Source organism: Malaclemys terrapin, chromosome 1 (genome assembly GCF_027887155.1).
Source record: "Malaclemys terrapin pileata isolate rMalTer1 chromosome 1, rMalTer1.hap1, whole genome shotgun sequence".
Lineage (NCBI taxonomy): Eukaryota > Metazoa > Chordata > Testudines > Emydidae > Malaclemys > Malaclemys terrapin.
Genome location: NC_071505.1, coordinates 229225293 through 229253037, shown reverse-complemented (window position 1 = coordinate 229253037; position 27745 = coordinate 229225293). Strand labels below are relative to the sequence as shown.

At 43.3% G+C, this 27745-nt stretch overlaps 1 protein-coding gene across 2 annotated transcripts in view; it reads left to right on the top strand.

The window, feature by feature from the left end:
- The first annotated feature begins 5768 nt into the window (after positions 1–5768).
- LOC128830655 (granulocyte-macrophage colony-stimulating factor receptor subunit alpha-like) overlaps positions 5769–27745 on the top strand; it is a 33394-nt gene continuing 11417 nt past the window's right edge. The window contains exons 1-9 of one of the 2 annotated variants that reach the window (XM_054016526.1): positions 5769–5813; positions 6556–6755; positions 14418–14530; positions 17505–17622; positions 17805–17941; positions 20863–20989; positions 21645–21774; positions 21867–22042; positions 22289–22443. In XM_054016526.1, the coding sequence (XP_053872501.1) occupies positions 17538–17622; positions 17805–17941; positions 20863–20989; positions 21645–21774; positions 21867–22042; positions 22289–22443 (810 nt within the window). In that variant the 5' untranslated portion in view covers positions 5769–5813; positions 6556–6755; positions 14418–14530; positions 17505–17537. The remainder of the gene's footprint in view (positions 5814–6555; positions 6756–14417; positions 14531–17504; positions 17623–17804; positions 17942–20862; positions 20990–21644; positions 21775–21866; positions 22043–22288; positions 22444–27745) is intronic. The other variant, XM_054016525.1, reaches the window with a different exon arrangement.

Genomic DNA, 27745 nt, shown 5'->3' with positions numbered 1-27745 from the left:
CTTCGGAAGAACAGCATACCTGTGTTAGTACATAGCAATACCTTACCACAGAGGCAGATGAACTAGGCACTGTGCCAACACATGGGAAGATCTGGTCCCTGCTCTAAAGAGCTTACAATTCTGTGTCAACAGACACATACAAAATGATACTTCTTGCTAACCATGAGTATTATTAATATTATTATTATTATTATAGTTCAACTAATCACAAAGAGGTCTCCAAGTGTCAAGTGAATATGTAGTAAAACATGTCACCAGTAATTGTCAGAACTTCAGATTTATCAGTCTGAACAAACATAAACTAACTCATGGGAGAAAAGAAGTCATCCAGCCACAGTATTTTTTGTGGTGTTAGGTAAGTATCTATGTTTTTATCCATGTCACAATCTTTACAATGGTGGTTAAGCAATAACTTTCTATTCTATATAGTGTGACAAAGTTCCTCCTCTATCTTGGAGGGTCCTGCACTTATCGACAGATTTTCTTTCCTCAGAGATTCACCATGTGGGTTGGGGAACAGCCCAGAGACCTTCCCCTCTGGAAGAACCCACAGTCCAGGTCAATTGGGAGGTTTGGGGGGAACCCAGGCCCGCCCTCTGCTCCGGGTTCCAGCCCAGGGCCCTGTGGACTGCAGCTGTCTATAGTGCCTCCTGTAACAGCTGCATGACAGCTACAACTCCCTGGGCTACTTCCCCATGACCGCCTCCAAACACCTTCCTTATTCTCACCACAGGACCTTCCTCCTGGTGTCTGATAACGCTTGTGCTCCAGCAGCACACCCTCTCACTCTCAGCTCCTTGCACCTCTGACTCTCAGCACCTTACACTCACACCACAAACTGAAGTGAGCTCCTTTTTAAAGCCCAGGTGCCCTGATTAGCCTGCCTTAATTGATTCTAGTAGCTTCTTCTTAATTGACTGCAGGTGTCCTAATTAGCCTGCCTGGCTTAATTGGTTCTAGCAGGTTCCTGATTACTCTAGTGCAGCCCCTGCTCTGGTCACTCAGGGAACAGAAAACTACTCATCCAGTGACCAGTATATTTGCCCTCTACCAGACTCCTGTACCCCACTGGTTTGGGTCTGTCACAATTGGTTTTTACACTGCGCTCACCACCATGGTATCTGAGCATCTTCCAGTAGTACATTAACCAACATGTCTAAAATCTGTCATGCTTTGTTTGTTCTCTCATCCTCTTCCCATGGGGAGAAGCATATGCAGTGAAGTGTCTCAATTTAGGTCTATTGAGGGTGTTTTTGTTTTAAATCCACATGATGCTATTTATTTATGTTAGAGAAGGTAAAGTCAAAGAAATGCACCTTCCACTTGGTATGGAAGATGGTGAGATTGGTGATTATCGTTATTTCTTAGGGAAGTTCATTCCAAAGCCTTGGACTGATCCGCAAGAAATTTCTGTGTCCTGCACAGATGAGCTTTACCTTGTGGTAGAAAGTCCCATTGGAACAGAGGTGCACAGTTGTCAGCCACAGTCTTCATCCTGAAGCCTTTTAGATACCCTGGCCCCAGATCATAAAATGCCTTAAAGATAAGGATCAAGACCTTCAACTTGATTCAAAATTCTATGGGAAGCCAGTGTAGAGACTGGAGGACAGGTTTGATGTGCTGGTGGTATCCTGTGTTGCTGAGAAGATGCACTGCAGCATTCTAGTTGAAGTTTCCTAAGCACTGGTGGCTTCATGCTCAGGTATATTATATTGCTTTAATCTAGATAAGAGGTGACAAAGGTATGAATAACTGAAGCCAGGTCATCATCCATCAGGAGAGTCTGCCAGCCCTTTGAAGATGGTAGAAAGCATTACTTGCAGATGCTGCTTAGTGCCAGCAAGGGATCCAAGAGTACTAAACTACAGACTGAATTGACCAAAGAGATTGCATCGTAGTTTCAAACTCTTCAAAATTCTTTCCTATGCTCACCAACAGCATCACCTCTGTTTTGCTCAGGTCCAGCTTCAGCCAGCTGTTCTTCACCCACGAGCTGATCTTGTCCAAGCGATGAGCCATTGTGGGTGGTAGTGGTGTGGTCAGATATAGTGAAGGATAGGTAGAGCTGTGTGTCATCTGCATAATGCTGGGAGTTGAGTCCATGTTGTCTGATCAGTTCAACTAGTGGCTGGATGTACATGTTGAAAATCACGAGGAGGAGATTTGATCCTTGTGGAATTCTGGAATTTAGAGCGCCTGTTGATGTTGTACAGTTTCCCATCACTATTCATTGGGTGCATCTCCCCAGGAAGGACTCAAACCATTTTTGTGCATTACTCTGCGCCCCTGCCATTTCTCTCAGGTGGGACAGCAGTATCTCAATCAACAGTGCTGAATGCTGCACAGAAGTTCAGGGCAATGAGAATGGATGTCTGTCCTCTATCCACTGACAACAGAAGATCACACATCAATGCCACTAAAGTGATTTCAGTTCCATATTCTTCCCTGAATCCAGATTGTACCAGGTCTAAAATGTTAGTTTCAATTAGATGAGTTTGTAGTTGGCCTTTGGCTAGCTTCTCCATGAACTTCTCAGGAAGAGGAGGTTTGATACTGGGCAGTATTTGGCTAGAACTGATGCATCCAGGATGGTTTTTTTCAGTGTTGGTTAGACTATTGCATGTTTGAAGGAGAAAGGGAATATTCCTTTTGTAAATGATACATTATCTATTTCCATCAGGAGTAGCACCAGTTTTTCATGACTGTCTTTCACAAGCCAGGAAGGGCATGGGTCAGGTTCACAAGTCTTGGGTGAAGACTCCTCTAGGGTGTCCAGAACTTCTTGATGAGTGAATGTACTGAATTCTGGGAAGGTAGGTGGGCTGTGGTTGGCGGGTACAGGCAGAGTGGATCCATGCTGTTTGAGAAGGCTTCCCAAATGTGCGTAATCTTTTCAGCAAAGAGGGATAATAGTTCTTCACAGCACTTGTGCTCAGTTTTGATGCAGGTTGTAGGTATACAGGATTGATGAAGAGGTTTACCACCCTGAGTTTCATCCAGTTTGATTCACACTTTTTTTTCCCTGCCATCAACACTTAAGTTTCCACCCCTCTCTTCATACAGTGCAAGGTGTCAGAAAACCCAGGAGATCTGTGTGGGCAATGAAGAGGAAAGGACCATTTGGGAACCAGTGCATCGGTGGCCGAGGTCAGTGAAGAATGGTAATGATTCACCAGGTCTTCTACTCCTTGTCCTGCAGATGGAGTGCTGCTGTCTTCTAGCAGGCTTTGGAATTTGTCAGAGTCCATGAGCCTTTGAAGTTGAATCAGGATCATTTGTCTTTCTTGTTCCTGGGGAGCTGGATGGTCTCTGACAACTGCCTTAATGAGGTAGTCATCTATCAAAGACAGTGGCTGGATTGTGATGTCTATGATCTTGACGTTTAGGCTGAAGATCAGGTCCAAAATGTGGCTAGCTGTGTGGGTTGGACCAGGGGTGACCCATGAAAATCCTAGGGAGGCAAGTGACAAGATGAATTTTTGGGGCTTTTGCATCTGTGGCCTTGTTGCTATGTATGTTGATATCTCCCAGGATGACAAGTCTGGGTATTTCACCACCATCGCCAACAAGGTATCAGTGAGCTCCTTAATGAATCGTTTAGTCTGTGATGGTCTGTAAATGAGTATAAAATCAGATTACTTTGGTTCTGGCTTCTACTGTCAGATGAATGAATTCAAATGAAGTTGCCTTACCTGAACCACCTCTCTTGCATTTAATGTGTGCAGACAAGATGAATGCAGTTCCATCTGCCTTCTTGTCATCTCTGGGTCTGTGATGTACCGAGTATCCTGGAGGGACACGGTGGGCTAGCACAGGGCTTGCGGTGTCATCCAGCCAGGCCTTGGTGATCCAGGTATATTGGGTGCTTAATTGCCGATGAAGTCATGTATTGTTTATTATTAGCAGCAGATCTTGCATTGTTCAATCTCAGCTTTCATTTGTGTTGCTTTGTGCTATCTGCTTCTGACCTGTGCCTAGACAGAGGTCCTGTGCAGTGTACAGGTATAAGATGTCTGGAAACCGGTTTCTTATATCTGCTTTTCTATTTCTTTGGACAGTTTCTCCCACTTTGAACTGTGACAGGTGATGAAGTGGACAGTGCCATGGGATGATCCGAGTGGAGGAAAAGGTGTCTGGTTTGCCAGATGCCATGGGAAAGGCAGGTCTGTTGGATACCTTTTGGGAGCTATAACCTGGTAAATCCTGGAAACAGGGAAAGTTGAAGCAGTGTGCTCCTGGGGTACAGTTGTACTGGAAGCATGGTGGCATAACAGCAATGGAAATACACCTCTACCTCGATATAATGCTGTCCTTGGGAGCCAAAAAATCTTACTGCATTATAGGTGAAGCCATGTTATATCAAACTTGCTTTGCTCCGCCAGAGTGCACAGCCTCACTCCCCCGGAGCGCTGCTTTACCACGTTATATCCAAATTCGTGTTAAAACGAGTAGCGTTATATCGAGGTAGAGATGTAGTAATAATAGTGACTGTTGCTAACTTTCCACTACATCTCAACTCTGAGATTCTGGAAGACAGTCTCGTTACTTTGTATTTGAAACCAAGATCTTTTGTGGCTTTCTGCTGCAGTGTCATGTGAAAGCTGGTCTACACACAAACTTGCACTGAAATAACTGTCACTTTTAATTCACACCATTTGTTATTTCAGTGAAAGTCAGAATAAAAGTGCTCTAGACTGACAAGCAAAATCAAAATCAGACACTTTTATTCCAAATTTTCACACAGACTTGCACCAAAATAATAAAAGCTGTGAACTAAACCTGATTTAGTGATTTAGGTGCAGATTTGTGTGTAGATAAGCCCCCAGGATATACTTGTAGCCCTGTGGCTAGGCTGGTTTCAGAGTAGCAGCCGTGTTAGTCTGTATCCGCAAAAAGAACAGGAGTACTTGTGGCACCTTAGAGACTAACAAATTTATTAGAGCATAAGCTTATAAATAAATAAATATGTTTGTTAGTCTCTAAAGTGCCACAAGTACTCCTGTTCTTTTTGATGTTAGGCTGTAGCTCAAGTGGTAATAGCTTGTACTGTGGTACTGAAAAATTAGGGTTCAGCCCTCATGATAATTTATGAGGGGATGGTCGGTACATAATATAATTTGATATTTTCTTATTTCCTATTAAAACAAAAAAGACCTAGGAAGTTACATTAAAATACATTACAAATGTTATTTAGGTTGGCCAGTCAACTACTTAGGAAATGCAAGATTTATGATTGCCTGTGCAACCTGTTTCTGCTCCCTTGTGTGTATGCATTATAATACAGTCTTTTAATTACATGTTCATATGCTACTTTTTTCCACAGAACCTCTGCCTTATTCAGGGCACAGAACTGACACACAGGGAGGGGTCAAGTGCCTGATTTTTCAACCTAAATAATCTTTTAAGGTGTGTGTGGGGGGAGAAGAGAGGGGTTATTCTATGCATATATAGGAGCAGATTCTGATTTCGGTTATGCTGGTGTAAAGCCAGAGTAAATCCATTCTGGAGTTACTCCAGATTTACACCAATATAAGTGAGATCAGAATCTGGTTCATAGTCTGTAAAGGACTCAGGATGAGATGATGTGAGGAGGAGAAGGAAAGAGGGGGAGAAAGAATCTTACTTCTGCAGCTACCATGATGAAGTTGGCTCAGTGAATAATATCCGGCAGGCTCCTCGCCAGTGTTGTTGTGGCTGAAAGTGAGGAATTGAGACCCTGAAGAAGAGGAAACATCTGCTTGAATTTGTATAGAGGGAAAAGTTGCTGTTGAGAATCCAACTGTAGGAGATCCAAGCAGCCAAAAGCACTGCAGGTTTGTGGAGATTGGTCTGTTTGTATTTTCTCCTACCATTAGATATAATATGCAAAGTAGATATGTGAGTTACCTGTAAATATATGTTTTTTTTTACTGCAGTAATAGCCCCCAGGAAATTAAAGACTAAAAACCATATACAAACAAAATTAAGGTTGAGGAGATTTAAAAGTGACAAAAGCAGAGAAATGCAGAGATATGGTATAGATTGTAAGCTCTTTGCGGCAGTGATGGTATTATTGTTATTATATGTGTGTACAGCACCTGGCATAATAGGGCCTTGACTCCTGATTGAGGCCTATATGTGCTATAATAATAAAATAATAGTAATAATTAATAACAAATAGGCTGTCCTCAACTCATTAATTGTGCCTTGTATTTTGATTTGATATGCTAATAGTAATAAATACTAATATATGTTTCACAGTTCAGTGTAGAGAAGGATGTATGTTAAACTGAGGTGCCTTGATCCCATTACACACAATTATACTGCTGTGTTTGCATTGGTCCTGTCTGATAAGATACTTATTGGAACAGAAAGCTCTTTCAGTGAGAAGAACTTACAGGCAAACTATTGTTTGTGGAAGCGGGCTTATTTGTAGGACATATATTTTCTATATGTACGTTTATATCCAATGGTAGACCCAAAGGCACAAATGGACCGGCTGAAATGGGAAGAGGGTATCTTATTAATTAACTTGATGTTCATTTTGTGTGAAATTATTTATATTCTGCAAACAAGGAGATTAAAGAAGTCCGGAAACTGCGAAGGAAATGACCCAAAGAACTGTCTCAATATCAGTCTTGCAACACTTCCCATGAATTGGATACTATGCAATGATAAATTATTGTCGCGGCAGTACGACAGCTTCAGTCTCAAGCATTTCAATCAGACCCAAGACCCTAAGTTAAACGAGATACCAAGCCTTTTGCAAGGAGGAGGTAAGCTAGTTTTTGTCTTTGTTTTTTGTTTGCTTGTTTGGGGTTTTTTATTGTTATTTTTATTTCTCAAGGCTCCTATGACATAACACAAACATTTGCATTGGGAAAAAAAGCTATATTAGATTGAGTTCATCTACCTCCAAGTGCAGATTTGAGGATGGTTTTAGCCAAAATTGTGATGACACATTATTATTTATGATTTATGATCTGAAGTTAAGGACAAATGTGAGTAAAGGGAGTGATCAGATTCCCAGCACTGCCTGCCAGGTCCAGGAAAAACATTAGCAATATTTTCCCTTGTGTGTTGGGCTGCCTTATTTGCTCTGACATCTATTTTGTGTATCCAGGAGAAATGTTGCTATCTCTTTCTTCTTTTAAAAAATAATCTAACTGGAAGCATTTGTATGTTGTCTCCTGTACATGGGTTTGTGTTTGGTAAGTTGCAGATCGCTACATAGAGTGAATCAGTTCTAGGAATAGCATGAATTGAATGTATATTTCAATGACTGATATGTATCCTGGCTTTTAATTTCATTTCAATACTTTAATAGTAAATGTTGCACATATATGGTGCTCTTAGCATCTCAAAGCAATTTATAAGCTTCCATTTACCCTCACAACACCTCTGTAAGGTAAGTATTATTATCCTTATTTTATAAATGGCATTTGTTTGAGCTAGAGAAGTCTGAATGCCATCGTACAAGGCACTGCTAAGCCCTCATTTGGAATTCTGTGTACAATTCTGGTTACCCATGTTTAAGAAAGGGGAATTCCGCTGGAACAGGTGCAGATCAGCGGAATGGCGAGCCTATCTTAGAAGGAGAGACTCCACTTGGCTTGTGTAGCCTATCAAAGCAAAGGCTGAGAGGGGATATGATTGCTTTCTGTAAATACTAGCCATCAGTAAATTCAGGCTGGAAATTAGAAGCATTATAACTAGGGCTGTTGATTAATCACAGTTAACTCACGCGATTAACTCAAAAAAATTAACCGCACCCTGCTCACTCCGTCCCCCTTCTCTCCATCGCTCTCTCTCCCCCCACACACACACTCACTTTCACTGGGCTTGGGTAGGGGGTTAGGGTTTGGGAGGGGGTGCAGGCTCTGGGCTGGGGCTGAGGGGTTCACAGTGTGGGAGGGGGCTCTGATCTGAGCTTGGGGCAGAGTTCTGGTGTGGAGAAGAGGGTCTGGGGTGTTGGCTCTGGAAAGGGGCTCAGAGCTGGGGTTTGGGGTGCAGGAGACCGTTTGAGGTGCAGGAGGGGATATGGAGTGTTGGCTCCAGGATGGGGCTCAGGGCTGAGGTTTGGGGGGCGACCTCCTGCGGGCAGCACTTAGCTCCGGTGGCTCCCAGTTGGTGGTGTGTGGCCCCATGCTGCTCCCGGAAGGGGCCAACGTGCCCCTGTAACCCCTGGGGAGAAATGGGGGGGCACGTGGCTCCGTGTGCTGCCCCTGTCTGCAAGCACCACCCCTTCAGCTCCCATTGGCCACAGATTCCCATTCCCAGCTAATGGGAGCTGTGGAGGCAGTGCTTGCAGGCAGGAGCAGTGTGCGGAGGGAGACCCCTGCCCCTGGGGCCCTGCTAGCCGCTTCCAGGAGCAGCATGGGGCCAGGGTAGGCAATTAATTGCATGATTAACCATGATTAATTTTTTTAATCATTTGACAGAGCCTAATTATAACATCAGAAGAGAGGGGTTCTGGAACAGCCTCCCAATAGATGTAGTGGGGGCAAGAAACCTGAATGGTTTCAAAATGGAGTTTATTAATGGGATTATAGGCTAGAGCTGCCTGTGATAGCAGCAGACTGGACTTCATGATGCAGGAAGTCCCTTCCAGTTCTATGTTTTTATAGTCTTTTATAAGCGTAAAACAGGCATGAATGACTTGCCCAAGGTTGCACAACTAGTCAGTGGCAGAACTAGGAATTAGAATCTAAAAGTAGGTCTTCCATCCATTTCTCTCTCCTCAGATGGTGCTCTCCCTTTAAAGACCTAATAAAAATGAATTTGTTGATATTTGCTCCCATATGAAAGCCAAGCTGATCCTACTTACCCTGTGATAGTGGCCACAGTAATGATAGTCCTCATTACTTGAAAGTTGCATATAGGGCTATTGGAATCAGTTAATCACTACTGTACAATCTCACCAAAGGAGAACTGGAATCAATTGGGGGAAAATGGACACATCCATTCCAGCAGAATGTCACCTATTAAGAACTAACATTTCCAAGACCCTTTCCTATCTTAGCCTGGGTCCTGAGGGAAAGCTGAGATAGATTTGGATTATTAGTTCCATATCACTGCATCCACCCCATCCCTTTCACTCTACCAGTAATGCTTCTCTCGATGCCCTGTTTGGATACTTTTCCCACAAGCATCTCCACATTTTCCTCTATGCCTTTCCCTATGCGTGGAACACCTTTTCTTAACTGATCCTTTTCATACTGAAGTCCCTCCCGAAGACCCACTTCTATTGTAGAGCCGACAAGAAACTAACCAGCTGATTGTGGCAAGGTTGGGAGTTACCTGGGAAAAGTCAATATATTTTATACTAGTTTAAAAAAACCCAAACCTTGTTTTAACAAGAGTCCCCAATCAGAACATGGCTAATTACCACCTCCCCACACTGCTTGTGTGGCGTACATCCTTCCCAGACCCTCCATCTTGCTGTTTGGTCCTCTTTGTTTTGTCTGCTTAAGAGTATAAATTCTCCTTTTGCTTAGCACATCGTGGGTGCTACTGAAAACATATCAATAATAATAGTAATAGGGTTTGTCTACACTTAAAATGCTGTAAATTTGTACTGAAGCTTCGGCAAACTCTCACCCCAGCAGCTGTGCCTGTATTGTTGCCACATAATGATGTCATGAGAATGATTCTGCAGTGTTTAAAAAGAGACGGTCTCGGCAATGGTCTGTCTGCACTGCAATAACAGTATATCTTGGCTGTCCCAGCCTGGGTTTAACATGGCTTTGAAGAACAGTGGGTACAAAACTACTCTCCCTGAAATGCGGGGTGCCCTGTGGAAATGTTTAAGGTTCTAATATAGCTTGAGGATATGGCTATGGTTCTGTCTGCACTACAAAATTGTAATGAGTTGTAACCAGTTGTCATGAATCTACACGGTATGTGCTATGCCCCAGACTTGAAGTAGTCTCCTGGGAATACCTCTTCAGTGCCCCATAGCCCCCAGGGTCCCACTTTTCCTCCAGGATAGACCACACAGCCTCAACACCTCTGAGACCGGGCCTTCAGGCTCCACCCCACCTGTTTCTCACCATGAGCTCTGAACACAGAGTCTGACTAAGGTAGACATCTGTTCACAGACATTGTACCCTCTTCAGGGATCAATGTCCTTCATTAAGTATTTAAAGCAACACCAGGCAGCCTTTTCAAAACGGGATGGGTTTTAATAGTCAGCTGGAAAACAGTGTTGGGAAGTCCTTAGGCTAGCAAAGAGAGGCAAAGGTAAGACAGAGTTCATACTGGCTGAAGCCAGGGCTCCACCAACCGTGTCGGCCCCAGAATCCCACCCCCCCTTCTCTTTCTTTCTTTCTTTCTCTGTGTCCCTTTGAATGGGTTCTGAAAGGCTCCTGTATAACAATCCCAAGCCTAATGGGGAGAGGCTTCTAGAGTATTCTCGCTTTCATCACATTTCTCCTGAAATGGCTGTAAATTGTACTGTAGAAAGGCCTTAAGAAAAACAATTCACAGAATAAAAAACTCATATTTCCGTTTCCTTGATTTTGCAATGATTAACCTCCCCTGAAAGCAATTAAAATCTTATGTAAGAGAAGAACTTTTCTTATCATGAGCAAAAATTCCAGTAATTAGTGTTGTTTCTTTGTACTGTAATTGTTTTTCTAAGGAGAAAATCTCCTTTAGCAAAACAGGTACTGAAGGAAAGAAAAGTTTTCTCCTCCTAGAATAATAATACTCAGACTTCAGTAGTTCAGGAGCCAAATTAATGATCAGCATTACCCAAAAGAGCCACAGTTCTGTGAATTAATTGTTTCATTTACTGTAGTACAATATATTCATATTTAATCAGTATGACAGGGAAAATATATATATATATATAAATCACAGCAAAATGATTGACCAAGTATTATTTTCATCAAATACAATTGGTTAAAAACATAGTAAAATCATCCTGATTGGTTAATAACTTAGATTGGTTAATAATTAAATCACATCGCGTTTTAATATCTTGTGCTGCAGAGAGATGCTGGAGACCCATTAAAGAGCCACTAATGGCTCGCGAGCCTCAGTCTGAGTATCAGTGTCTTCGAGGAAATTCAGTTTCACATGAAAAGAGTGAAATAATGGAGCTCTTGTTTAGTATTCCATAATTAGCCACTCTGAACCTGGGCAGGTCTTCACTACAGGGGGTGGGTCGATTTAAGATACGCAAATTCAGCTACGCGAATAGCGTAGCTGAATTCGACGTATCGGAGCCGACTTACCCCACTGTGAGGACGGCGGCAAAATCGACCTCCGCGGCTCCCCGTCGACGGCGCTTACTCCTACCTCCACAGGTGGAGTAAGCACGTCGATTCGGGGATCAATTGTCGCGTCCCGATTTCTACCCGCCGAATAAGGCGGGTAGTGTAGACCTAGCCTGAGGGAGTCTAAGCAGGTGTAACGTGGGTCTGCTCAGTGTTGTTACACAAACTTAGACTTGCACCTACTCATCAACATGTTATTAATACTCTCTAATACATTACCTCTTGATCTGGCCCACTGAGTCTAAGGCACTAAAGTCTTACGCATGAACTTAATTTCACTGGGACTACTCATGCAGGTGAAGTTAAGCAGATGTGTGAATCTTTGCAGGATCAAAGCCATAGCAAGAGTAGAAGAGGGGTCAGAAAAGAGAGATATAGCAGAATAATGAGGGGATGAAAGAAAGCTGTAAGATAAGTGGAGGTGTGATCTACTTCTACCCTCCTATTAAAGTGCAAAAATAACTCTTTCAAAATTAAACAGTCTGGAGAACACAGTGAAATTTTTGTCTCTCTCGCTCGCTCTCTCGCTCTCTCTTTTTTTTTTTTTTTTTTTTACTAAATTTGGACTAGAACTTAAATCTGAAATTCAAATCCAGCTTACACCCAGCAACCCCATTAAAAATATAAACCTCCAAACCTCAAAATGTATTAATTACTGGATATCAGGCAAAATAGCTACTTGTCATTTACCAGTAGTTACTTAGAATTGCTCAGAATTGTTTAATATTTGTTAAAAATTACTCTGTTTCTAATTATTAACTACCAGCAAACTTATTACTTGGCATGTATTAGTGATAGCCTAGAATCATTTAATCACTAATAAATGACAAGAAAATTGTTTTACTGCGGATAAGTAATATAAACCTAAATCATTTCTAACAGGTACTGAGTAACTCCAGATAATTTTTGTTGGGAATTACCTAGTGATTTTTAAGTAGTGAATTCTGATTTGTACTAAATCAATCACTTCTTGCAAATCTGCAAATATCAAGAATGATTAAGTGAACACAAGTAAAGAAATACTTTATAAAGAAAAAGGAATTGTGTAGGACCTCAGAGTACAGAGGCAATGTGGTGGCCCTGAGCACAGCTGGGAGAGATGTAGAGGGAAGACTTCATTGGTTTAGAGGGGCTGGCTGCAGAAGGTGTAGAAAGGGAAGTTTCCCACATTAGGCTGTAGTCTCCCCTTTGCCTGAACCCTTAAACAGGGGATTTGCAGGGATATAGCTCTGTGCATCCTGATCCTGGTTGTAGCTAAGGGGCTCACAATGCAAGAGGTGCTTCCAGAGATAACCCTCTGGCTGTCTTTGCATTGGGCAGGGTCTATGTAAGGGATGTTATAAAAAATTATCCTGCAGCCAAGTAGCCCCAAGGTGCTGTTCTGGTAGCTGGAGATGAACATTGTGTAGGAAAGACCTGCTCACAGCACTTTTCTTCCAACCATACTGCTACTCATAGACTGGGGATTGGCATAGGAGCTACCACACCAGGAACCTCCTAAACTGGTGTAATTTCCCCACAGATAGCTAGGGATGTGGGGTGAGACAGTTATCTGGGGGAGAGTGCCCTCTCCCTCCCCAAATTTGTGTGACAAAGATTCAAAGGTTACAACAGGCCACATCTGTAGCAGCTTGCCTGATTTTTGCTTCCATTCTTTGAAGTTCCCCTTAGGGAGGATCTGAGGGCAGTGGGGAAGCCACCAGGAGCAGTGCTGCCAAAAGCCATCAGAAAGCTGGAGATTGGGGAGAGCAGAATGGTGGAGGCAAGAGACCTCCATGGGGATGGCCTCTGTCTCAGCAGACCCTCTGATTGGTGGGGAGCTGAGTCACTTGCAGCTCCTGAGGAGAGATCATCTCCACTCATCCCCCATGGAATCAATCCAAGAAAATTTAATGCAGCAACACATGGATTCTTGGTCTGATTAGAACTGAGAAACTGCTGAACTGAATTTTCTCAGATAATTTGTTTCTTAGATTTCACAAAGATTTACAAAAATAGACAATGTTTGAACAGTTGTTCAGGAATTCTAGAGATTTCTGTATGTAAAGTTCCTGATTGGGACCTTTGGGACAAATGTATTGTTTTCATTTGCACATGGTCCAAGCATAGAAAATTTCAGCTCTAGAGTATTTTGTAAGAGAAAGTGCTAAGGAACTGAAAAGGGGGATTTCTAATGGAAGGGATAAATCAGTGAAGTCAATGACAAATAGCAATATAATTAATTTCACCATCCATGGGTGGAGGAGCCATACCAAAAATTAAGCACTGTAGAAAGGGGATTTTTTAATAAAAAAAGAGGAAGCTAGTCAAAAAGTCCCTAAAGTCAAAAGTGAAAAAGTGAAAATCCTTAGATCTAGTATGGAGGTTATTTATTTAACAAAGACAAAGGCAACTCCGAATGTCCTAAACAAAAAAGGAAGCAGGTAGATTAAAAAAATATGGCAAGATACAAGATTTTATTTCTCCACACAAATTTCCTTCAGAAAATAGAAATCATCCAAATGAAGTCAGTTGAAAGCACTATGACAGGTACAAAGTAAAATGGTATTAAGTGGGCTAAGCCGGATTTTAAATAGCAGATAGTAAAGACATTTAAAAAAATAAGAAATAATTTAAATGTGTCAAAAGCAGGATGTCTGTGAATGAATTGGTGTGTCCACTCAACTACCAGGGAGTAAAGGGAATGATTAAGGAGGAAAAGGGCATTGCAAAGAAACAAAATTATTTCTTTGCACCATTCTTCACCAGAAAGGATCATGAGGGGACATTTACTCTTTACAAGTAATAAAGATGAGGTACTGAAAGAGGCTGAGGTGTAAAAAGAGACGGTGCTGGAACAAATTGATAAACTGAGGAGCAATAAGTCATCAGGATGAGAGGGTATACATCCAAGAGTAAGAATGAAGTGGCTGGGAGGCTAATGAGTATACAATCACTCATTAAAATTTGCTATTATACTAGAGGGCACCACTCTTTGAAATATAGTACTAAGGGAGATATAAGGAATTATAAATTGGGAAATCTCACTTCAGTACCAGGTAAATTGGTTACAATTAAAAACAGAATTAAAATATACCTGTATGAACATGTTAGGTTCAAAGGACCAGCTTCTAAAAAGGAAAATCATGCCTCTCTGATTTACTATGATGTTTTCAGCATGTCAACAGAAGTAATAAAGAAGCAGCAGATGGCGTAATACATTTGGACCTTCAAAAAGTCTGTGACAAAGTCCCTCGCAAAAGACTCTTAAAGTAACTAAAGTGTCCAAGGTGAGGATTGAGTATTCCTGGATCAGCAGCCAAGAGGCAAGAAACAAAGTAGGAAAACATTGTCTGACAAGTTACAGTTACATACTAGTCCTAGTATGTCTTTATATGTTTAATAACATTCTGGAAAAGAGGATGAACAGTGAGATGACCACATTTGAAAGTGGCACAAAATTCTTTAGGTTAGTCAGGACAGAGAGAAGGGTCAGGAACCTCCTGTCAGGGACATTCAGGGCAGCATGGCAGCAGATGAAGCTCACTGCAGCAAATGCAAGATAATACACATTGGAAGGAATAATAATAATCGTCTCAGCTCCTCATTTCTGAGTTCAAAATTAACTATAACCACTGTGGATATTCCTTTGCTCAATATGCATCAATGGTCAAAAAAGCAAACCAAATGTAAGGACATAAAAGTAAAGGGAAAGAAAATGATACTGAAAATATTATAATGCAATTATATAAACCAATAATATGCCATCACTTGGAAAACTGTGTTCAGTTCCAATCACCTTCTCTCAAAAGAAATTGACAGATTCAAAGAATTGCTGCAAATATAATCAGAGCCATGAAAAGATTCCCATATAAGGAGAGATTGAAAAGACTAGGAATGTTTCAGGTAGACAGGAAATGAATAAGAGGCAATATGAAATAATGGATGGCATCAAGAATAATAATATCTAATGTTAGAGAGCTTTTCCTTCACCCCATCCCCCGGTTCTTGTCACGCAAACAGAAAGCAGAAGACCAGAAGCCCCAAATGCAGGCAATGCGATGTGTATTGGGGTTAGTTCCAAGCAAGCACATATAACTCTGATGCCACAGAGTCTTGTTTCCCAGTGTCCTGTTCCCAGCTCTGATGCCGCAGAGCATTTACCCCGTGTCCCCCTTCCCAGCTCTGACACTGCAGAGCCTTGCTATATCCCTGTTCCCCGTTCCCACCCCCACTCCCTATTCCCTATTCTTAGCAGGCCCAAACATACCTGCAATGCATGCCCACAGTCCCACACCTTACAATTTATGGTCATGTTCCATTTTGGAGGGTTGTGGGTCTGGGTCTTCGTCCCACCTCTTTTGTACCCCCTGGGAGGCGTAAGGAGTGAGGTTGTGCTCTGGCCAATGCCTGGCCTTTCTTTGGCTTTTAGTGTGTCTTATGCCTGCATGCTCTTGCCCCTCCTAACTGGTTGCTCGACCTTGACCGGAGAGAGGACCCAGGCAGCCTTCCAGTGTATGCTCATATATTACACTCCTACCATACCCTGTAAGACTTTAGTTCCATCTCTTATCTCTTTCACCCTTTCTGCTTGAGGGCAGATGTAACACACTGTCTTTGTCTTTTGTTTACACATATTAGTATAAGATATAAGGGTATCAAAAAGTCAAACCCAAAATTCTATCTCAGGCTGACAAACAAGCCTATGTGCTAACACTTGACTCTTATTTAAATGCTTTTAATCTATAGCTCTCAGAAGGTTTTACAAAGGAAATAAGTAGATGGGCCCTGTTGCCATAATATCTGAGCACCTCACAATCTTTAATGTATTTATCCTCACCACACGCCAGCGAGGTAGCGCAGTGCTGTTATCTGCTTCGTACGGAAGGGGAACTGAGGGAGAGAGAACCAGAACCACAAAAGGATTTAGGCATCTAACTCCTACTTTAGGTGACTAAGTCCAAAATTTAGGCACCACCGAAATCCTCAAAACTGCTACTCAGCTGCCACCTAACTCTGGAGGTGCCTAAAGTTGTTCAGTGTCAAAATTTCTGCTGTTAAAGTCCCCAAGGTGTCTACATTTCTGTCTCTGGCTGTGCACATCGCTGCCTCAATACTGATAGCCAGTGCCTGTCTCACGCCTGCATAATCCTCAGCCCAGGTGAAACTAGGCAATGTCCCACCTACCTCGCCTGTGGGGCTCAATCCAGTAGGCATGCTTTAAGCCATACAGAGAAGCTAAGGGAGGAAGGAGGCAGCAACAGCCTTCTTTATAATCTTTAGTCCACTGGTTAGAACACTCACCTGGGATGTGGAAGACCCTGGTTCAGTTCCACCCTTAGAAGAGAACATATTTGAACTTGGGCTTTCCACCCTTTAGATGCATGCCCCAACCACTAGACTATGGGATAATCTCTTGTGAGGCTTTCTCAATCTCTCTTATTGAAGCTGTTCCACTTTATATTACATAATTAAAAAATGAACTAGACACTGGGTGAGAGAGTTTGTGACTGACTCTACAGCCAGTGATTAGGGCAGTCAGAGGAGAGGTGGGAAACCCAAAGTCAAATCCTTTCTCCACAGCAGGCAGAGGGAAGAACTGAACTGGGGTCTCCCATCCGAGTGTCTTAACTACAAGGCTAAAGGTTATAAGGCTACCACCACCTCTGTTTTGTATAGAATTAGGAGAGTACTTCTGCCATTCTTCAAGCAACAGCTTAGGTTCCTGGCTCCAGGAGAAGGGTCCATGGCTGCACATCCCAAGCAGAGATAGGTGCTCCTCTCCAGCCTAGATTTAGGCACCTAACTCCCTGAAAGGGGCAGGGGTCAGGACACATCCCTCTCCTCTGCATCTGCTATTGGCTAGCTTTGACAACTCAGTTCCTAGCATGCAGGCTTTCATGGATCCCACTCTTAGCCAGCCGGCTTCCTCATGCATTCTACAGAGAGCCTAGGTGCCTAACCCAGGGTTTGTGAATTCTACTGAGTGGCGAGGAACCACAATGCCTGCTTCCCTTGGGCCAGAGGGCCTAAGCAACCAGCCCAAAGTCACAGTGAGTCTGTGACCAAAAAAAGGGGGTTCAACCCCAGTCTCCCAAGTACCAGCATAATGCCTTAGCTACTGGACCTTGTTGCTGGGGCATACGTGTGATGTATTTAGCTGATTCTAGTGACTAATAAAAACAGTCTTTGATTCTGTCCTTAAAAGAAATCAAGCTTTACAGAAACCTAAGTATGCTTTGGCATCTGTTTCTTCTCTTGTAGGTTTCATTCCTGTCATTTTCCAAGGAAAAAAGGATGGCTGCCACTCTAGGAATTTTTTCCATGTTTTTTTGCGTTATGTTATTTCCTACGTTGCATGCTGACATTGTGTATACAGGGTGTAAGTATAATACTTTAATTGAGATAATCTAAAGGACTTAATTCATCTCACTCTAGGGATATTTGCCCGTCCAGTTACACTATGTATTGTCATAGCAGGCCTGCTAAATACTAGCCTCTGCACCTGAAAACTTTGAAAAATCTTATTGCATCCTCTCTGATATTAATTCATAAAACTTACAGCGAATTCATCATCCTCACCCATTGCCAACTTGACGTTGAATCCTGGAAAACTAAAGCTTACCTGGGACAGCAGTCTCAATGATACTGAATACAGGTGTTCTATGCATGTAGGCGAGAGTAAGCAAACTGAGAAAAAGGTAAGTTTTCTATTTACTTATTAACAGAAACAATAAACTGTAGTTTCTTTTCCTTTTATATACTCGATTTATTGAAGAAACATATGTATCACTTGTAGTATCATAAAAGCCTAGAAAAGCCTAGGGTGCTCTGTGTACAGCTTTGGTGAGATTATTATTGGAATACTGTGTCCAGTTCTGGTGTCACCACTTCAAAAGGATGCTGAAAATTGAAGAATTCAGGATAGAGCTACATGAATGATCTGAGGTCTGGGAAACCTGCTTTGCAGGAAAAGACTTTGAGTATGTCTACACTACAAACGTAAGTTGACCTATATTAGGGTGAGTTATAGCCACTGTAGTAATTACAGTAATTATAGGGAGGAGGGATAGCTCAGTGGTTTGAGTATTGGTTTGCTAAACCTAAAGCTGTGAACTCAGTCCTTGAGGGGCCCACTTAGGGAACTGGGGTAAAAATCTGTCTGGGGATTAGCCCTGCTTTGAGCAGCGGGTTGGACTAGATGAGCTCCTGATCGTCCCTTCTAACCCTACGATTCTATGTCCACACTATCCTCCTTGAGTCCATGGTGTGTCCCCTCATTAGGAGCACTTCCACCAACCTAACAGACGGAGTGTAGGGAACTGAGTCATTAGTGAACTCTCTTTACTTTTCTTATAAAAGAGAAGATTAAGAGGTGACTTGATCAGTCTACACATACCTACTGGGGGAGAAGATGTCTAACAATATAGAGCTCATTCATTTAGTGGGCACCTTTCTTTGAAACATCGGCTGCTGGCCAATCTCAGAGACAGGATATGGGACCAGATGGATAACTGGTCTGATCCAATACAGAAATTCCTAGCACACATTCTTGTGATCCACTGCATCTGGAAGATACAGCAAAAGCACAAAAGTCCTCCTGATGACAGCATACCTTTTTATAAAGGACTGTTTGGAGACAGTGGCTGCCAGAGGGCATCTTTATTTGTTCCACATCTTGCTGTTTCTCTGACGGGCCAGCAGCACTGTTGACGTTAGTTTGTTTTTGAGAATCAGAGAATTTACTGAAATGTTTGCCTAAAACAAGGAGAAAAAGGTTTTGTTTAGAACTGCCTGGATAGCTTAGTGTGTGAAGCTTCCCTATGCAGGAATAAGCCATGTAGGGGAGTAGAAAGTCTGGAAAGATGCATTTGCAAAATTTCCTGCTTTCAGTTTGGCAGTGGGGTTTGCCCTCACATAGAAGTAATCTGGTGGTTTGGCCAGATCCTTAGATATACACAGATCCCTGACAATCCACTGGAGGGAAGGGGTGTCCAAGCAGAAGGCCCTTGTTTCCACACCGTCACACAACCCTTTCCTGCACAGCCCCTGCAGGCTGTAATCTACACAAATTACCAAATTTCATTTGGCTTGCTTGTGTTTGGCCAAGAGGGGATAGAATCTACCCAAGCCCTGATCTCTCCTGCCCCTGCTGCAGTGCTGGAATCCTGCAGGGCCCCACAGACGAGCTTTGGGACTTAAGGGAAAGTGGCTGTAAAAGAATATATCAGATTTAAATAGTAGTTTTAGAAATACCCATTACAGTTTCATACACTCCATAGCTGTGAATGTGATTTCAGTGAGAGCGTTCAGAGTGGAAGGATGGTCCAGGGGCTAGGGCACTAACCTTGTCTCTGCTCTGCCCCAGACTCTCTGTGTGACCTTGGTCAAGTAACTTAGTCTTTCTGTGCCTCAGTTCCCATCTACAAAATGGAAACAATCACTAGCTTATGAGGCAATCAGATGCTACAGTGATGGGGGCCATATAACTACCTAAGATGTCTAGTTACTGTAAGACTGATTCTGCCCATGGAGAGGTCAAATCTCATGATGGGGAGTAGGCCACAGGGAATATAGCTCTTGCTGTGAATGCATGGTAAACACAAGAGGCCTAATTACATTTTAAAAAAAGAACAAACAAAACCTTATCTTTACAACTCAGAGTCAGGACTGCTTCCATTTTACATTCAAATGGGAGCTGCCTTCCCCATAGACCAGGATGCATTTTCAACATTTCAGCTTCCTCGGTCACTGATTCTCATTTTTCAAGACTATGATCTCAAAGGGGATCGTAGCGCTGTTTTCTTGGGGTTCGAGAATTTTTCATTTAAAAGTGATGGCACGTCTGTGTCACTCCAGTTTATTCTGATGTGACTCTGTTGGATGTAAAATTGCAGTAATATACTGGTGAATTAAGGCCAACATTGCTAATCTTTCTGGCTGTGAAGAGAAGCTCCAGAACATAAATTGTTTCAATAATTGGATGTATTGATTTTTAATGTATATTGTTGAACAAATGTACAGACAGCAAATATTTATAATCGGGGTAAAAATCATATTCCCACCATCTTTAATTAGTCCCTATGTACTTTTTGGGACAACAACCAACTTTTGGAAGACTTTTGATCATGCATAGAATAGTTTTGCAAATTCATGGAGACACCTGTACATCTATTAAATATTCAGGCTCAGAACCTTCCCCAGGAAGTCATTCACAGAGGGAATTCTCTGGATGCAGATCTACCCTTGCCTTTCCAGAAGAGAGGGGAGCTTGCTGCTACCATCATTTGATCCCTGCAAAAGCTTCTATTCTCTTTGTTGAAGGAACTCCATGGAGTCTGGTGGGAGGGCAGGAGAGGAGAGGTTACTGGTTGCACTCCATGGCACCTCTCTTTGTAGATCCCCTAGACTTCCCTGCAGAAATATGGGAGGCAATGCATGCAGCTGGAACTGTGCAAAGACCCTACCGCTGAAAACACTTACACCTTTGCTTAACTTTACACACTGTGAGACGTCCTACAGGTTTCAATGGACTTATGCTTGGACTTTTCCCATAGTTAGAACCAGTTAAAACTGGGAATGAAAAAACAAATGATTAATTCAAATGCATGTTATTTTTCAGGTGTACAATAAAACCTGCACGTTTAGCAGAGCCAATGCTAATCCTATACATAAGGGGGCATTATTCAAAGTTCAAGCAATGTACAACAACATTTCATATTCAGCAGAAGCAAGATTCATTCCTCAAGGTAATGCATTACAGTTTGTGAAAGGTTTTGTCTATCTACAATATTTTGAGAAAAAACTCTCAGAATACATTTTATTCTAGAAGTTATCATTAATTTCATTTTTTATTACAAATACATTTGCAAATCTGCTACAATGATGCCATTTTGTAACAAACTGTGGCCTCAAATGTGCTAGTGACATTGTGGCAGAGGAAGGGTTCACTTTTGCACAGTAACTCACAGGATAGAAACATGTGTGTGTGATATAATTGTTTTTCTTTTGTCAGTCTCTTAGAGAAAGTGTGGATTAAAATGGTGCGTTGCGAAATAAAACAGTGACCAAAATAGGCGTCTTCACTGAAGCAATTTATGGCTAACATGTGCCTCGTTCTGGCTGACTAATACAAACTGAGTCATATTGTTAATGGTTATGACAACTAGGTTTAATCACCATGGTTAAATGGAATGCAAAAGTTTTCACACTTGAGTGCCTAAAATTAGGCTCCTATATCCTTAGGTACCTAAAATCATCAATAGAAGTTGCAGATGCTCAAATTCTCTCTGGGTCTGACCCAGTGTGTGCAGAATTGTATCTGCTTGTACCAGTAGTTCACCCTTCTTCTTCTTCGCAAATTGGTAATATGTAAATACACATGTAACTTTTCTTGGTTTCCAGGCATGAATGGAACATCTGTTGAAAATTTCTCCTGTGTGATTTACAACATTTCCTTCATGAATTGCACTTGGAAGGCTGGCAGGAATGCTCCAGAAGATACCCAATATTTTCTTTTCTTTCAATACTCAAAGTAAAGAGTTTTCATTGGCTCAAGGAAGTTTTGAATTCACATTTGACAGATGACATTTCTCATGTTTGATTGAAACATTTTGGTATATGCAGGGAAGAAGATGAACAAGAATGTCCACGTTACATAAGAGATGCACTTGGAAGACCTATCGCATGCAGTTTTCAAAATGTGACAGACATTAAAGAGAAAGTTTACTTCCTGGTGAATGGGTCGAGCAACGAATCGGAGATTCGGTTTTATGATGAGTACATCACACTATATGAAATAGGTAAGGAAAAAGTTTCTTTCTGTTTAATTTCCATTTTTACTACAAGTAGAGAGTGAACCATTCTTCACTGGGAGAAGGGCCTGCATTCATTTCAGAGCTGTGCTCCAGAACATAAGCTTTTATCTTTCTTTTTAAAAAAACCTGTTTCTAGCCCTTATGGTTGCAAAGATATAATTCCAAATGTGAACTGATTCTTTATCAAAAGCTGATTCTTTAGCTAATGTAATAATGATTATTTTATTCTAGAAATACTCACTCCTCCATTAAATATCACAGTAAACTGTTCTGAAGACCAAGCAGGGTGTATAGTGCGATGGAAACGGCCCCAGCCAAGCCACATGGAAGGAAATGTAGATCACTGCTTTGAGTATCAAATTGACATTCGAAATAAGAATGCTATTGTAAGTGTAACTTTTCGAATGACTCTCACTACAAATATATATTTTCTGTTTATCAATCTATAATATATACACAAACATAAGCCTCTCCTACACTAAAGTCACCTCTCCTTCCTCATCCGTCATGCAGTCCTTTTTAGATCCAGCCATTCCTGCATTCTACATAGTTTATTGCCTCATTTGCTAACCATGTCCCCATAACTGTCTTTCAGCACCTGCAACTGTCTGTGCCCACTCTCTTAACTACTTTTGTTTCTCACCAGCATTACACTTGCTCTTCCATCATTGCTAACCCTATCACAGCGATTACTTTTCTGAACTCAGATCCAACAGCATCCATCCACAGAGACAGTGGAGAGAACTAAACACTACAATTTGCTGTCCACTGGAACAGGTGAAAACCCCAGCTTACAACGCCATTCATTATCCTGGGATCTGAAAACAGCTTCTTAAAGCTTTTATCCCTAAGAGTGCAGGTCACTAGATAATTGATTCACTGATTTAACTCATCCCCACCTCCAAATATGTCTCTGTGCAATGACAACCCGTACAATATTATAGGCAAGGCTGATAGCACCACCTATTATTAAGGTTGCCCGACACTTCCCAGTCTAAGACCTTGTTTTTGGTTACTTATAACTTTGCCAAACTTTAACTATTTGGGCTGAAATTTTCCATAGCAGGTATTAGCCAAAATAGTTCAGAACAAGACTAGAGAAAAATACAGTTTTTCAATATTAAAAGAATTCTAGCAATCTTTTCTTTGGAAACTCGAGGACACCATTATTTGGACCAGGGACTTGACATTTGGCAGGGGGTGTCCTTTGTGTCAGGATGTGCCTTTTACCATCCCTGTGAAAATCTGCCCAGATTTGACCAGGGAGAAGCCTTTGAAAAAATCACAGTTTGTACTTGCACAGTAGAGACTTGCTAAATTCTGGAATCACTGAGCATATCTGAGCCTCTCACAGCTCCTAGTTGTGACTAGGCTGTGCATGTGCCATCCCCACAGAGCTGCTGAGCATGTTCAAGCGCAGGGCTATGAAGTTATGGCTGCTCCCGACTGCTCCAGGCAGGGTGGGACTTGACATTGGAACTGAGAGCTGGGCATCTGCCTTTCCTGTGCTCCCAGTGCACCCCTGCCAGTGTGGAGGAGGAAGAGGCCATCTGATTCAAATGCAGAGGCCACAAGAGCCCAACCTAAGGCATTGTAGAGGAGGCCTGGGGGAGTAGATTGGGACAAGGAGCCTGCAGGGAGGAGACTGGAACTTGCTAGGCAAGGAGACTCAGTCTCACAGTCAGAGAGGAAAACAGGTGCATACTGCATAATGCATACTACAAAGGGGCCAAATTAAGTTTGCACAGGCACTTCAATTCTTGTGCTACCTAAATTTTGAGTGTTTGACTTTGTAAACATAAAGTTCTTTTAACACAGGTGTTTTGTGTGTAATTTCATATATGGCATTTGGCAGGGGGTGTCCTTTGTGTCAGGGATGTTCCTATGTGTTTATGCATTTCTGTTATAAAGGCCGTGGTATAGACAATCTTTGACATTTTCAGTGCTTCACTCTGCACATTTAACATTCTTTTAAAGTAGCTTTTTGTATGGACTATACTTTTATTCCACTTGAGATCAATTGATCGTAAGAGTTTGTTCCAGGAGACAGGGATTTGCGCTAATTAACCAACCTTTTAATGCCTTCTGTATTCCACTGGTGTGATGCTAACTGTGCACTGGGTTACTACAACTAGCTGGGACTTGGAGAGAGGTGAAATCAAGGCAGTGATGTGACATTCATAAGCCCAAATTCAGCCCTGGGAAAAGAGGGTATAGCTCTCATTGATTCTGATGGGAATAGCTCAGGATTGAAGTTGATCAATGGGGTTTGCATCTCTATTAAACAGTAAAGCAAGTGGGTAAAAACTAAACAGTTCACTTAGGGAACTTAGATTGAAAGAGGGAAATCAAAGATGCCTGAAGGTAATTTAAATATAAAGGGCTTGGGGCTTCTCTACATTACAGACACTACAGCAGCACAGCTATGGAGCTGCAGTAGTGAAGACATTTCCTACAGCAACTGATGGGGATTTTCCATCACTGTAGCTGTCACCCCTGTGAGAGGTGGTAGCTAGCTTGACAGAAGAATTCTTCCATCAGCCTAGTCGGGTCTACACCAGAGATTAGGCCAAATTAACTACAGAACTTGGGTGTGTACTTTTTCCACACACTGAGCGATATAGAAGATCAATCTAATTTTTCAGTGTAGACCAGCCCTCAGTACTTACTGAGGGTATGTCTACACTACGAAATTAGTTCGAATTTATAGAAGCCGGTTTTATAGAAATCGGTTGTATACAGCCGATTGTGTGTGTCCCCACATAAAATGCTCTAAGTGCTCTAGTCGGCGGACCACGTCCACAGTACCGAGGCTAGCGTCGACTTCCGGAGCATTGTACTATGGGTAGCTATCCCACAGCTATCCCACAGTTCCCGCAGTCTCCGCCGCCCATTGGAATTCTGGGTTGAGATCCCAATGCCCGGATGATGCAAAACAGTGTCGCGGGAGGTTCTGGGTACATGTCGTCAGGCCCCTCCCCCTCCGTCACAGCAATGGCAGACAATAGATTCACGCCTTTTTACCTGGGTTACCTGTGTGGACAACATACCACGGCAAGCATGGAGCCCGCTCAGCTCAGCTGAGCTCACCGTCACCATATGTCCTCTGGGTGCCGGCAGACGTGGGACTGCATTGCTACACAGCAGCAGCTGCTAACTGCCTTTTGGCGGTAGACGGTGTAGCATGACTAATAGCCATGGGGCTGGCAGCCGTAGGGCTGCATTGCGCCAGCCCCTTGCCCTTTGGTCGAAGATGGTATATTACGACTGGTATCCGTCGTCGTCATACTGCAGTGGCTGTCAATCATGGGCACCTGGGCAGACATGCTACTGTCTCGATGATGATGACTATCAGTCGTAGTATACTATTTTCTGCCAATTGCCCAGTATTGTCTGCTAAGCACCCAGAAGAGGCCGAGGGCGATCTGGGTGCTTGCAGACGTGGGGCTGGCAGACGTGGGGCTGCATTGCTACACAGCAGCAGCCCCTTGCCTTTTGGTAGAAGATGGTATATTACGATTGGTAACCATCGTCATCATACTGCAGAGGCTATCAGTCATGCTGCACCGTCGGCTGCCAGCTTAAGATGTAAAAAATAGATTTGTTCTGTATTCATTTGCTTCCCCTTCCTCCGTGAAATCAACGGCCTGCTAAGCCCAGGGTTTTAAGTTTAATCTTTGGGGGGACCATTCTGTGTGACAGTTGTTTGTGTTTCTCCCTGATGCACAGCCACCTTTCTTGATTTTAATTCCCTGTACCTGTTCGCCATGTCGTCACTCGGCCCTCCCTGCCTCCCTCCCGCCCTCCCTCCTTCTCCTGGTCCGTCAGATACTAGTTTCGCGCCTTTTTTCTGACCAGGCGCCATAGCTAGCACTGGGATCATGGAGCCCGCTCAGATCACCGCGGCAATTATGAGCACTATGAACACCACGCGCATTGTCCTGGAGCATATGCAGAGCCAGGACATGCCAAGGCGAAACCCGGACCAGCCGAGGAGGCGATTGCAGCGCGGCGAAGAGAGTGATAAGGAAATTGACATGGACATAGACCTCTCACAAGGCACAGGCCCCAGCAATGTGGAAATCATGGTGTCACTGGGGCAGGTTCATGCCGTGGAACGCCGATTCTGGGCCCAGGAAACAAGCACAGACTGGTGGGACCGCATTGTGCTGCAGGTGTGGGACGATTCCCAGTGGCTGCGAAACTTTCGCATGCGTAAGGGCACTTTCATGGAACTTTGTGACTTGCTTTCCCCTGTCCTGAAACGCCAGGATACCAAGATGAGAGCAGCCCTCACAGTTGAGAAGCGAGTGGCGATAGCCCTGTGGAAGCTTGCAACGCCAGACAGCTACCGGTCAGTCGGGAATCAATTTGGAGTGGGCAAATCTACGGTGGGGGCTGCTGTGATCCAATTTGCCAGGGCAATGAAAGACCTGGTGATAGCAAGGGTAGTGACTCTGGGCAACGTGCAGTCAATAGTGGATGGTTTTGCTGAAATGGGATTCCCAAACTGTGGTGGGGCCATAGACGGAACCCATATCCCTATCTTGGCACCGGAGCACCAAGCCACCGACTACGTAAACCGCAAGGGGTACTTTTCAATGCTGCTGCAAGCCCTGGTGGATCACAAGGGACGTTTCACCAACATCAACGTGGGATGGCCGGGAAAGGTACATGATGCTCGCGTCTTCAGGAACTCTGCTCTGTTTCGAAAGCTGGAGGAAGGGACTTTCTTCCCGGACCAGAAAGTAACCGTTGGGGATGTTGAAATGCCTATCGTGATCCTTGGGGACCCAGCCTACCCCTTAATGCCATGGCTCATGAAGCCGTACACAGGCAGCCTGGACAGGAGTCAGGACCTGTTCAACTACAGGCTGAGCAAGTGCCGAATGGTGGTGGAATGTGCATTTGGACGTTTAAAAGCGCGCTGGCGCAGCTTACTGACTCGCTCAGACCTCAGCGAAAAGAATATCCCCATTGTTATTGCTGCTTGCTGTGCGCTCCACAATATCTGTGAGAGTAAGGGGGAGACCTTTATGGCGGGGTGGAAGGTTGAGGCAACTCGCCTGGCCACTGATTACGCGCAGCCAGACACCAGGGCGGTTAGAGGAGCACAGCAGGGCGCAGTGCGCATCAGAGAAGCTTTGAAAACGAGTTTTGTGACTGGCCAGGCTACTGTGTGAAACTTCTGTTTGTTTCTCCTTGATGAACCCTCCAACCCCCCCCCCCCGACCCGGTTCACTCTACTTCCCTGTAAACCAACCACCCCACCCCACCGTCCCCTCCCCAATTCGAGCACCGCTTGCAGAGGCAATAAAGTCATTGTTATTTCACATTCATGCATTCTTTATTAGTTCCTCACAGAAGTAGGGGGATAATTGCCAAGGTAGCCTGGGATGGGTGGGGGAGGAGGGATGGAAAAGGACACACTGCATTTTAAAACTTTAACTCTTATTGAAGGCCAGCCTTCTGATGCTTGGGCGATCATCTGGGGTGGAGTGACTGGGTGGCCGGAGGCCCCCCCACCGTGTTCTTGGGCGTCTGGGTGAGGAGGCTATGGAACTTGGGGAGGAGGGCTGTTGGTTAAACAGGGGCTGTAGCGGCGGTCTCTGCTCCTGCTGCCTTTCCTGCAGCTCAACCATATGCTCGAGCATATCAGTTTGATGCTCCAGCAGACGTAGCATTGAC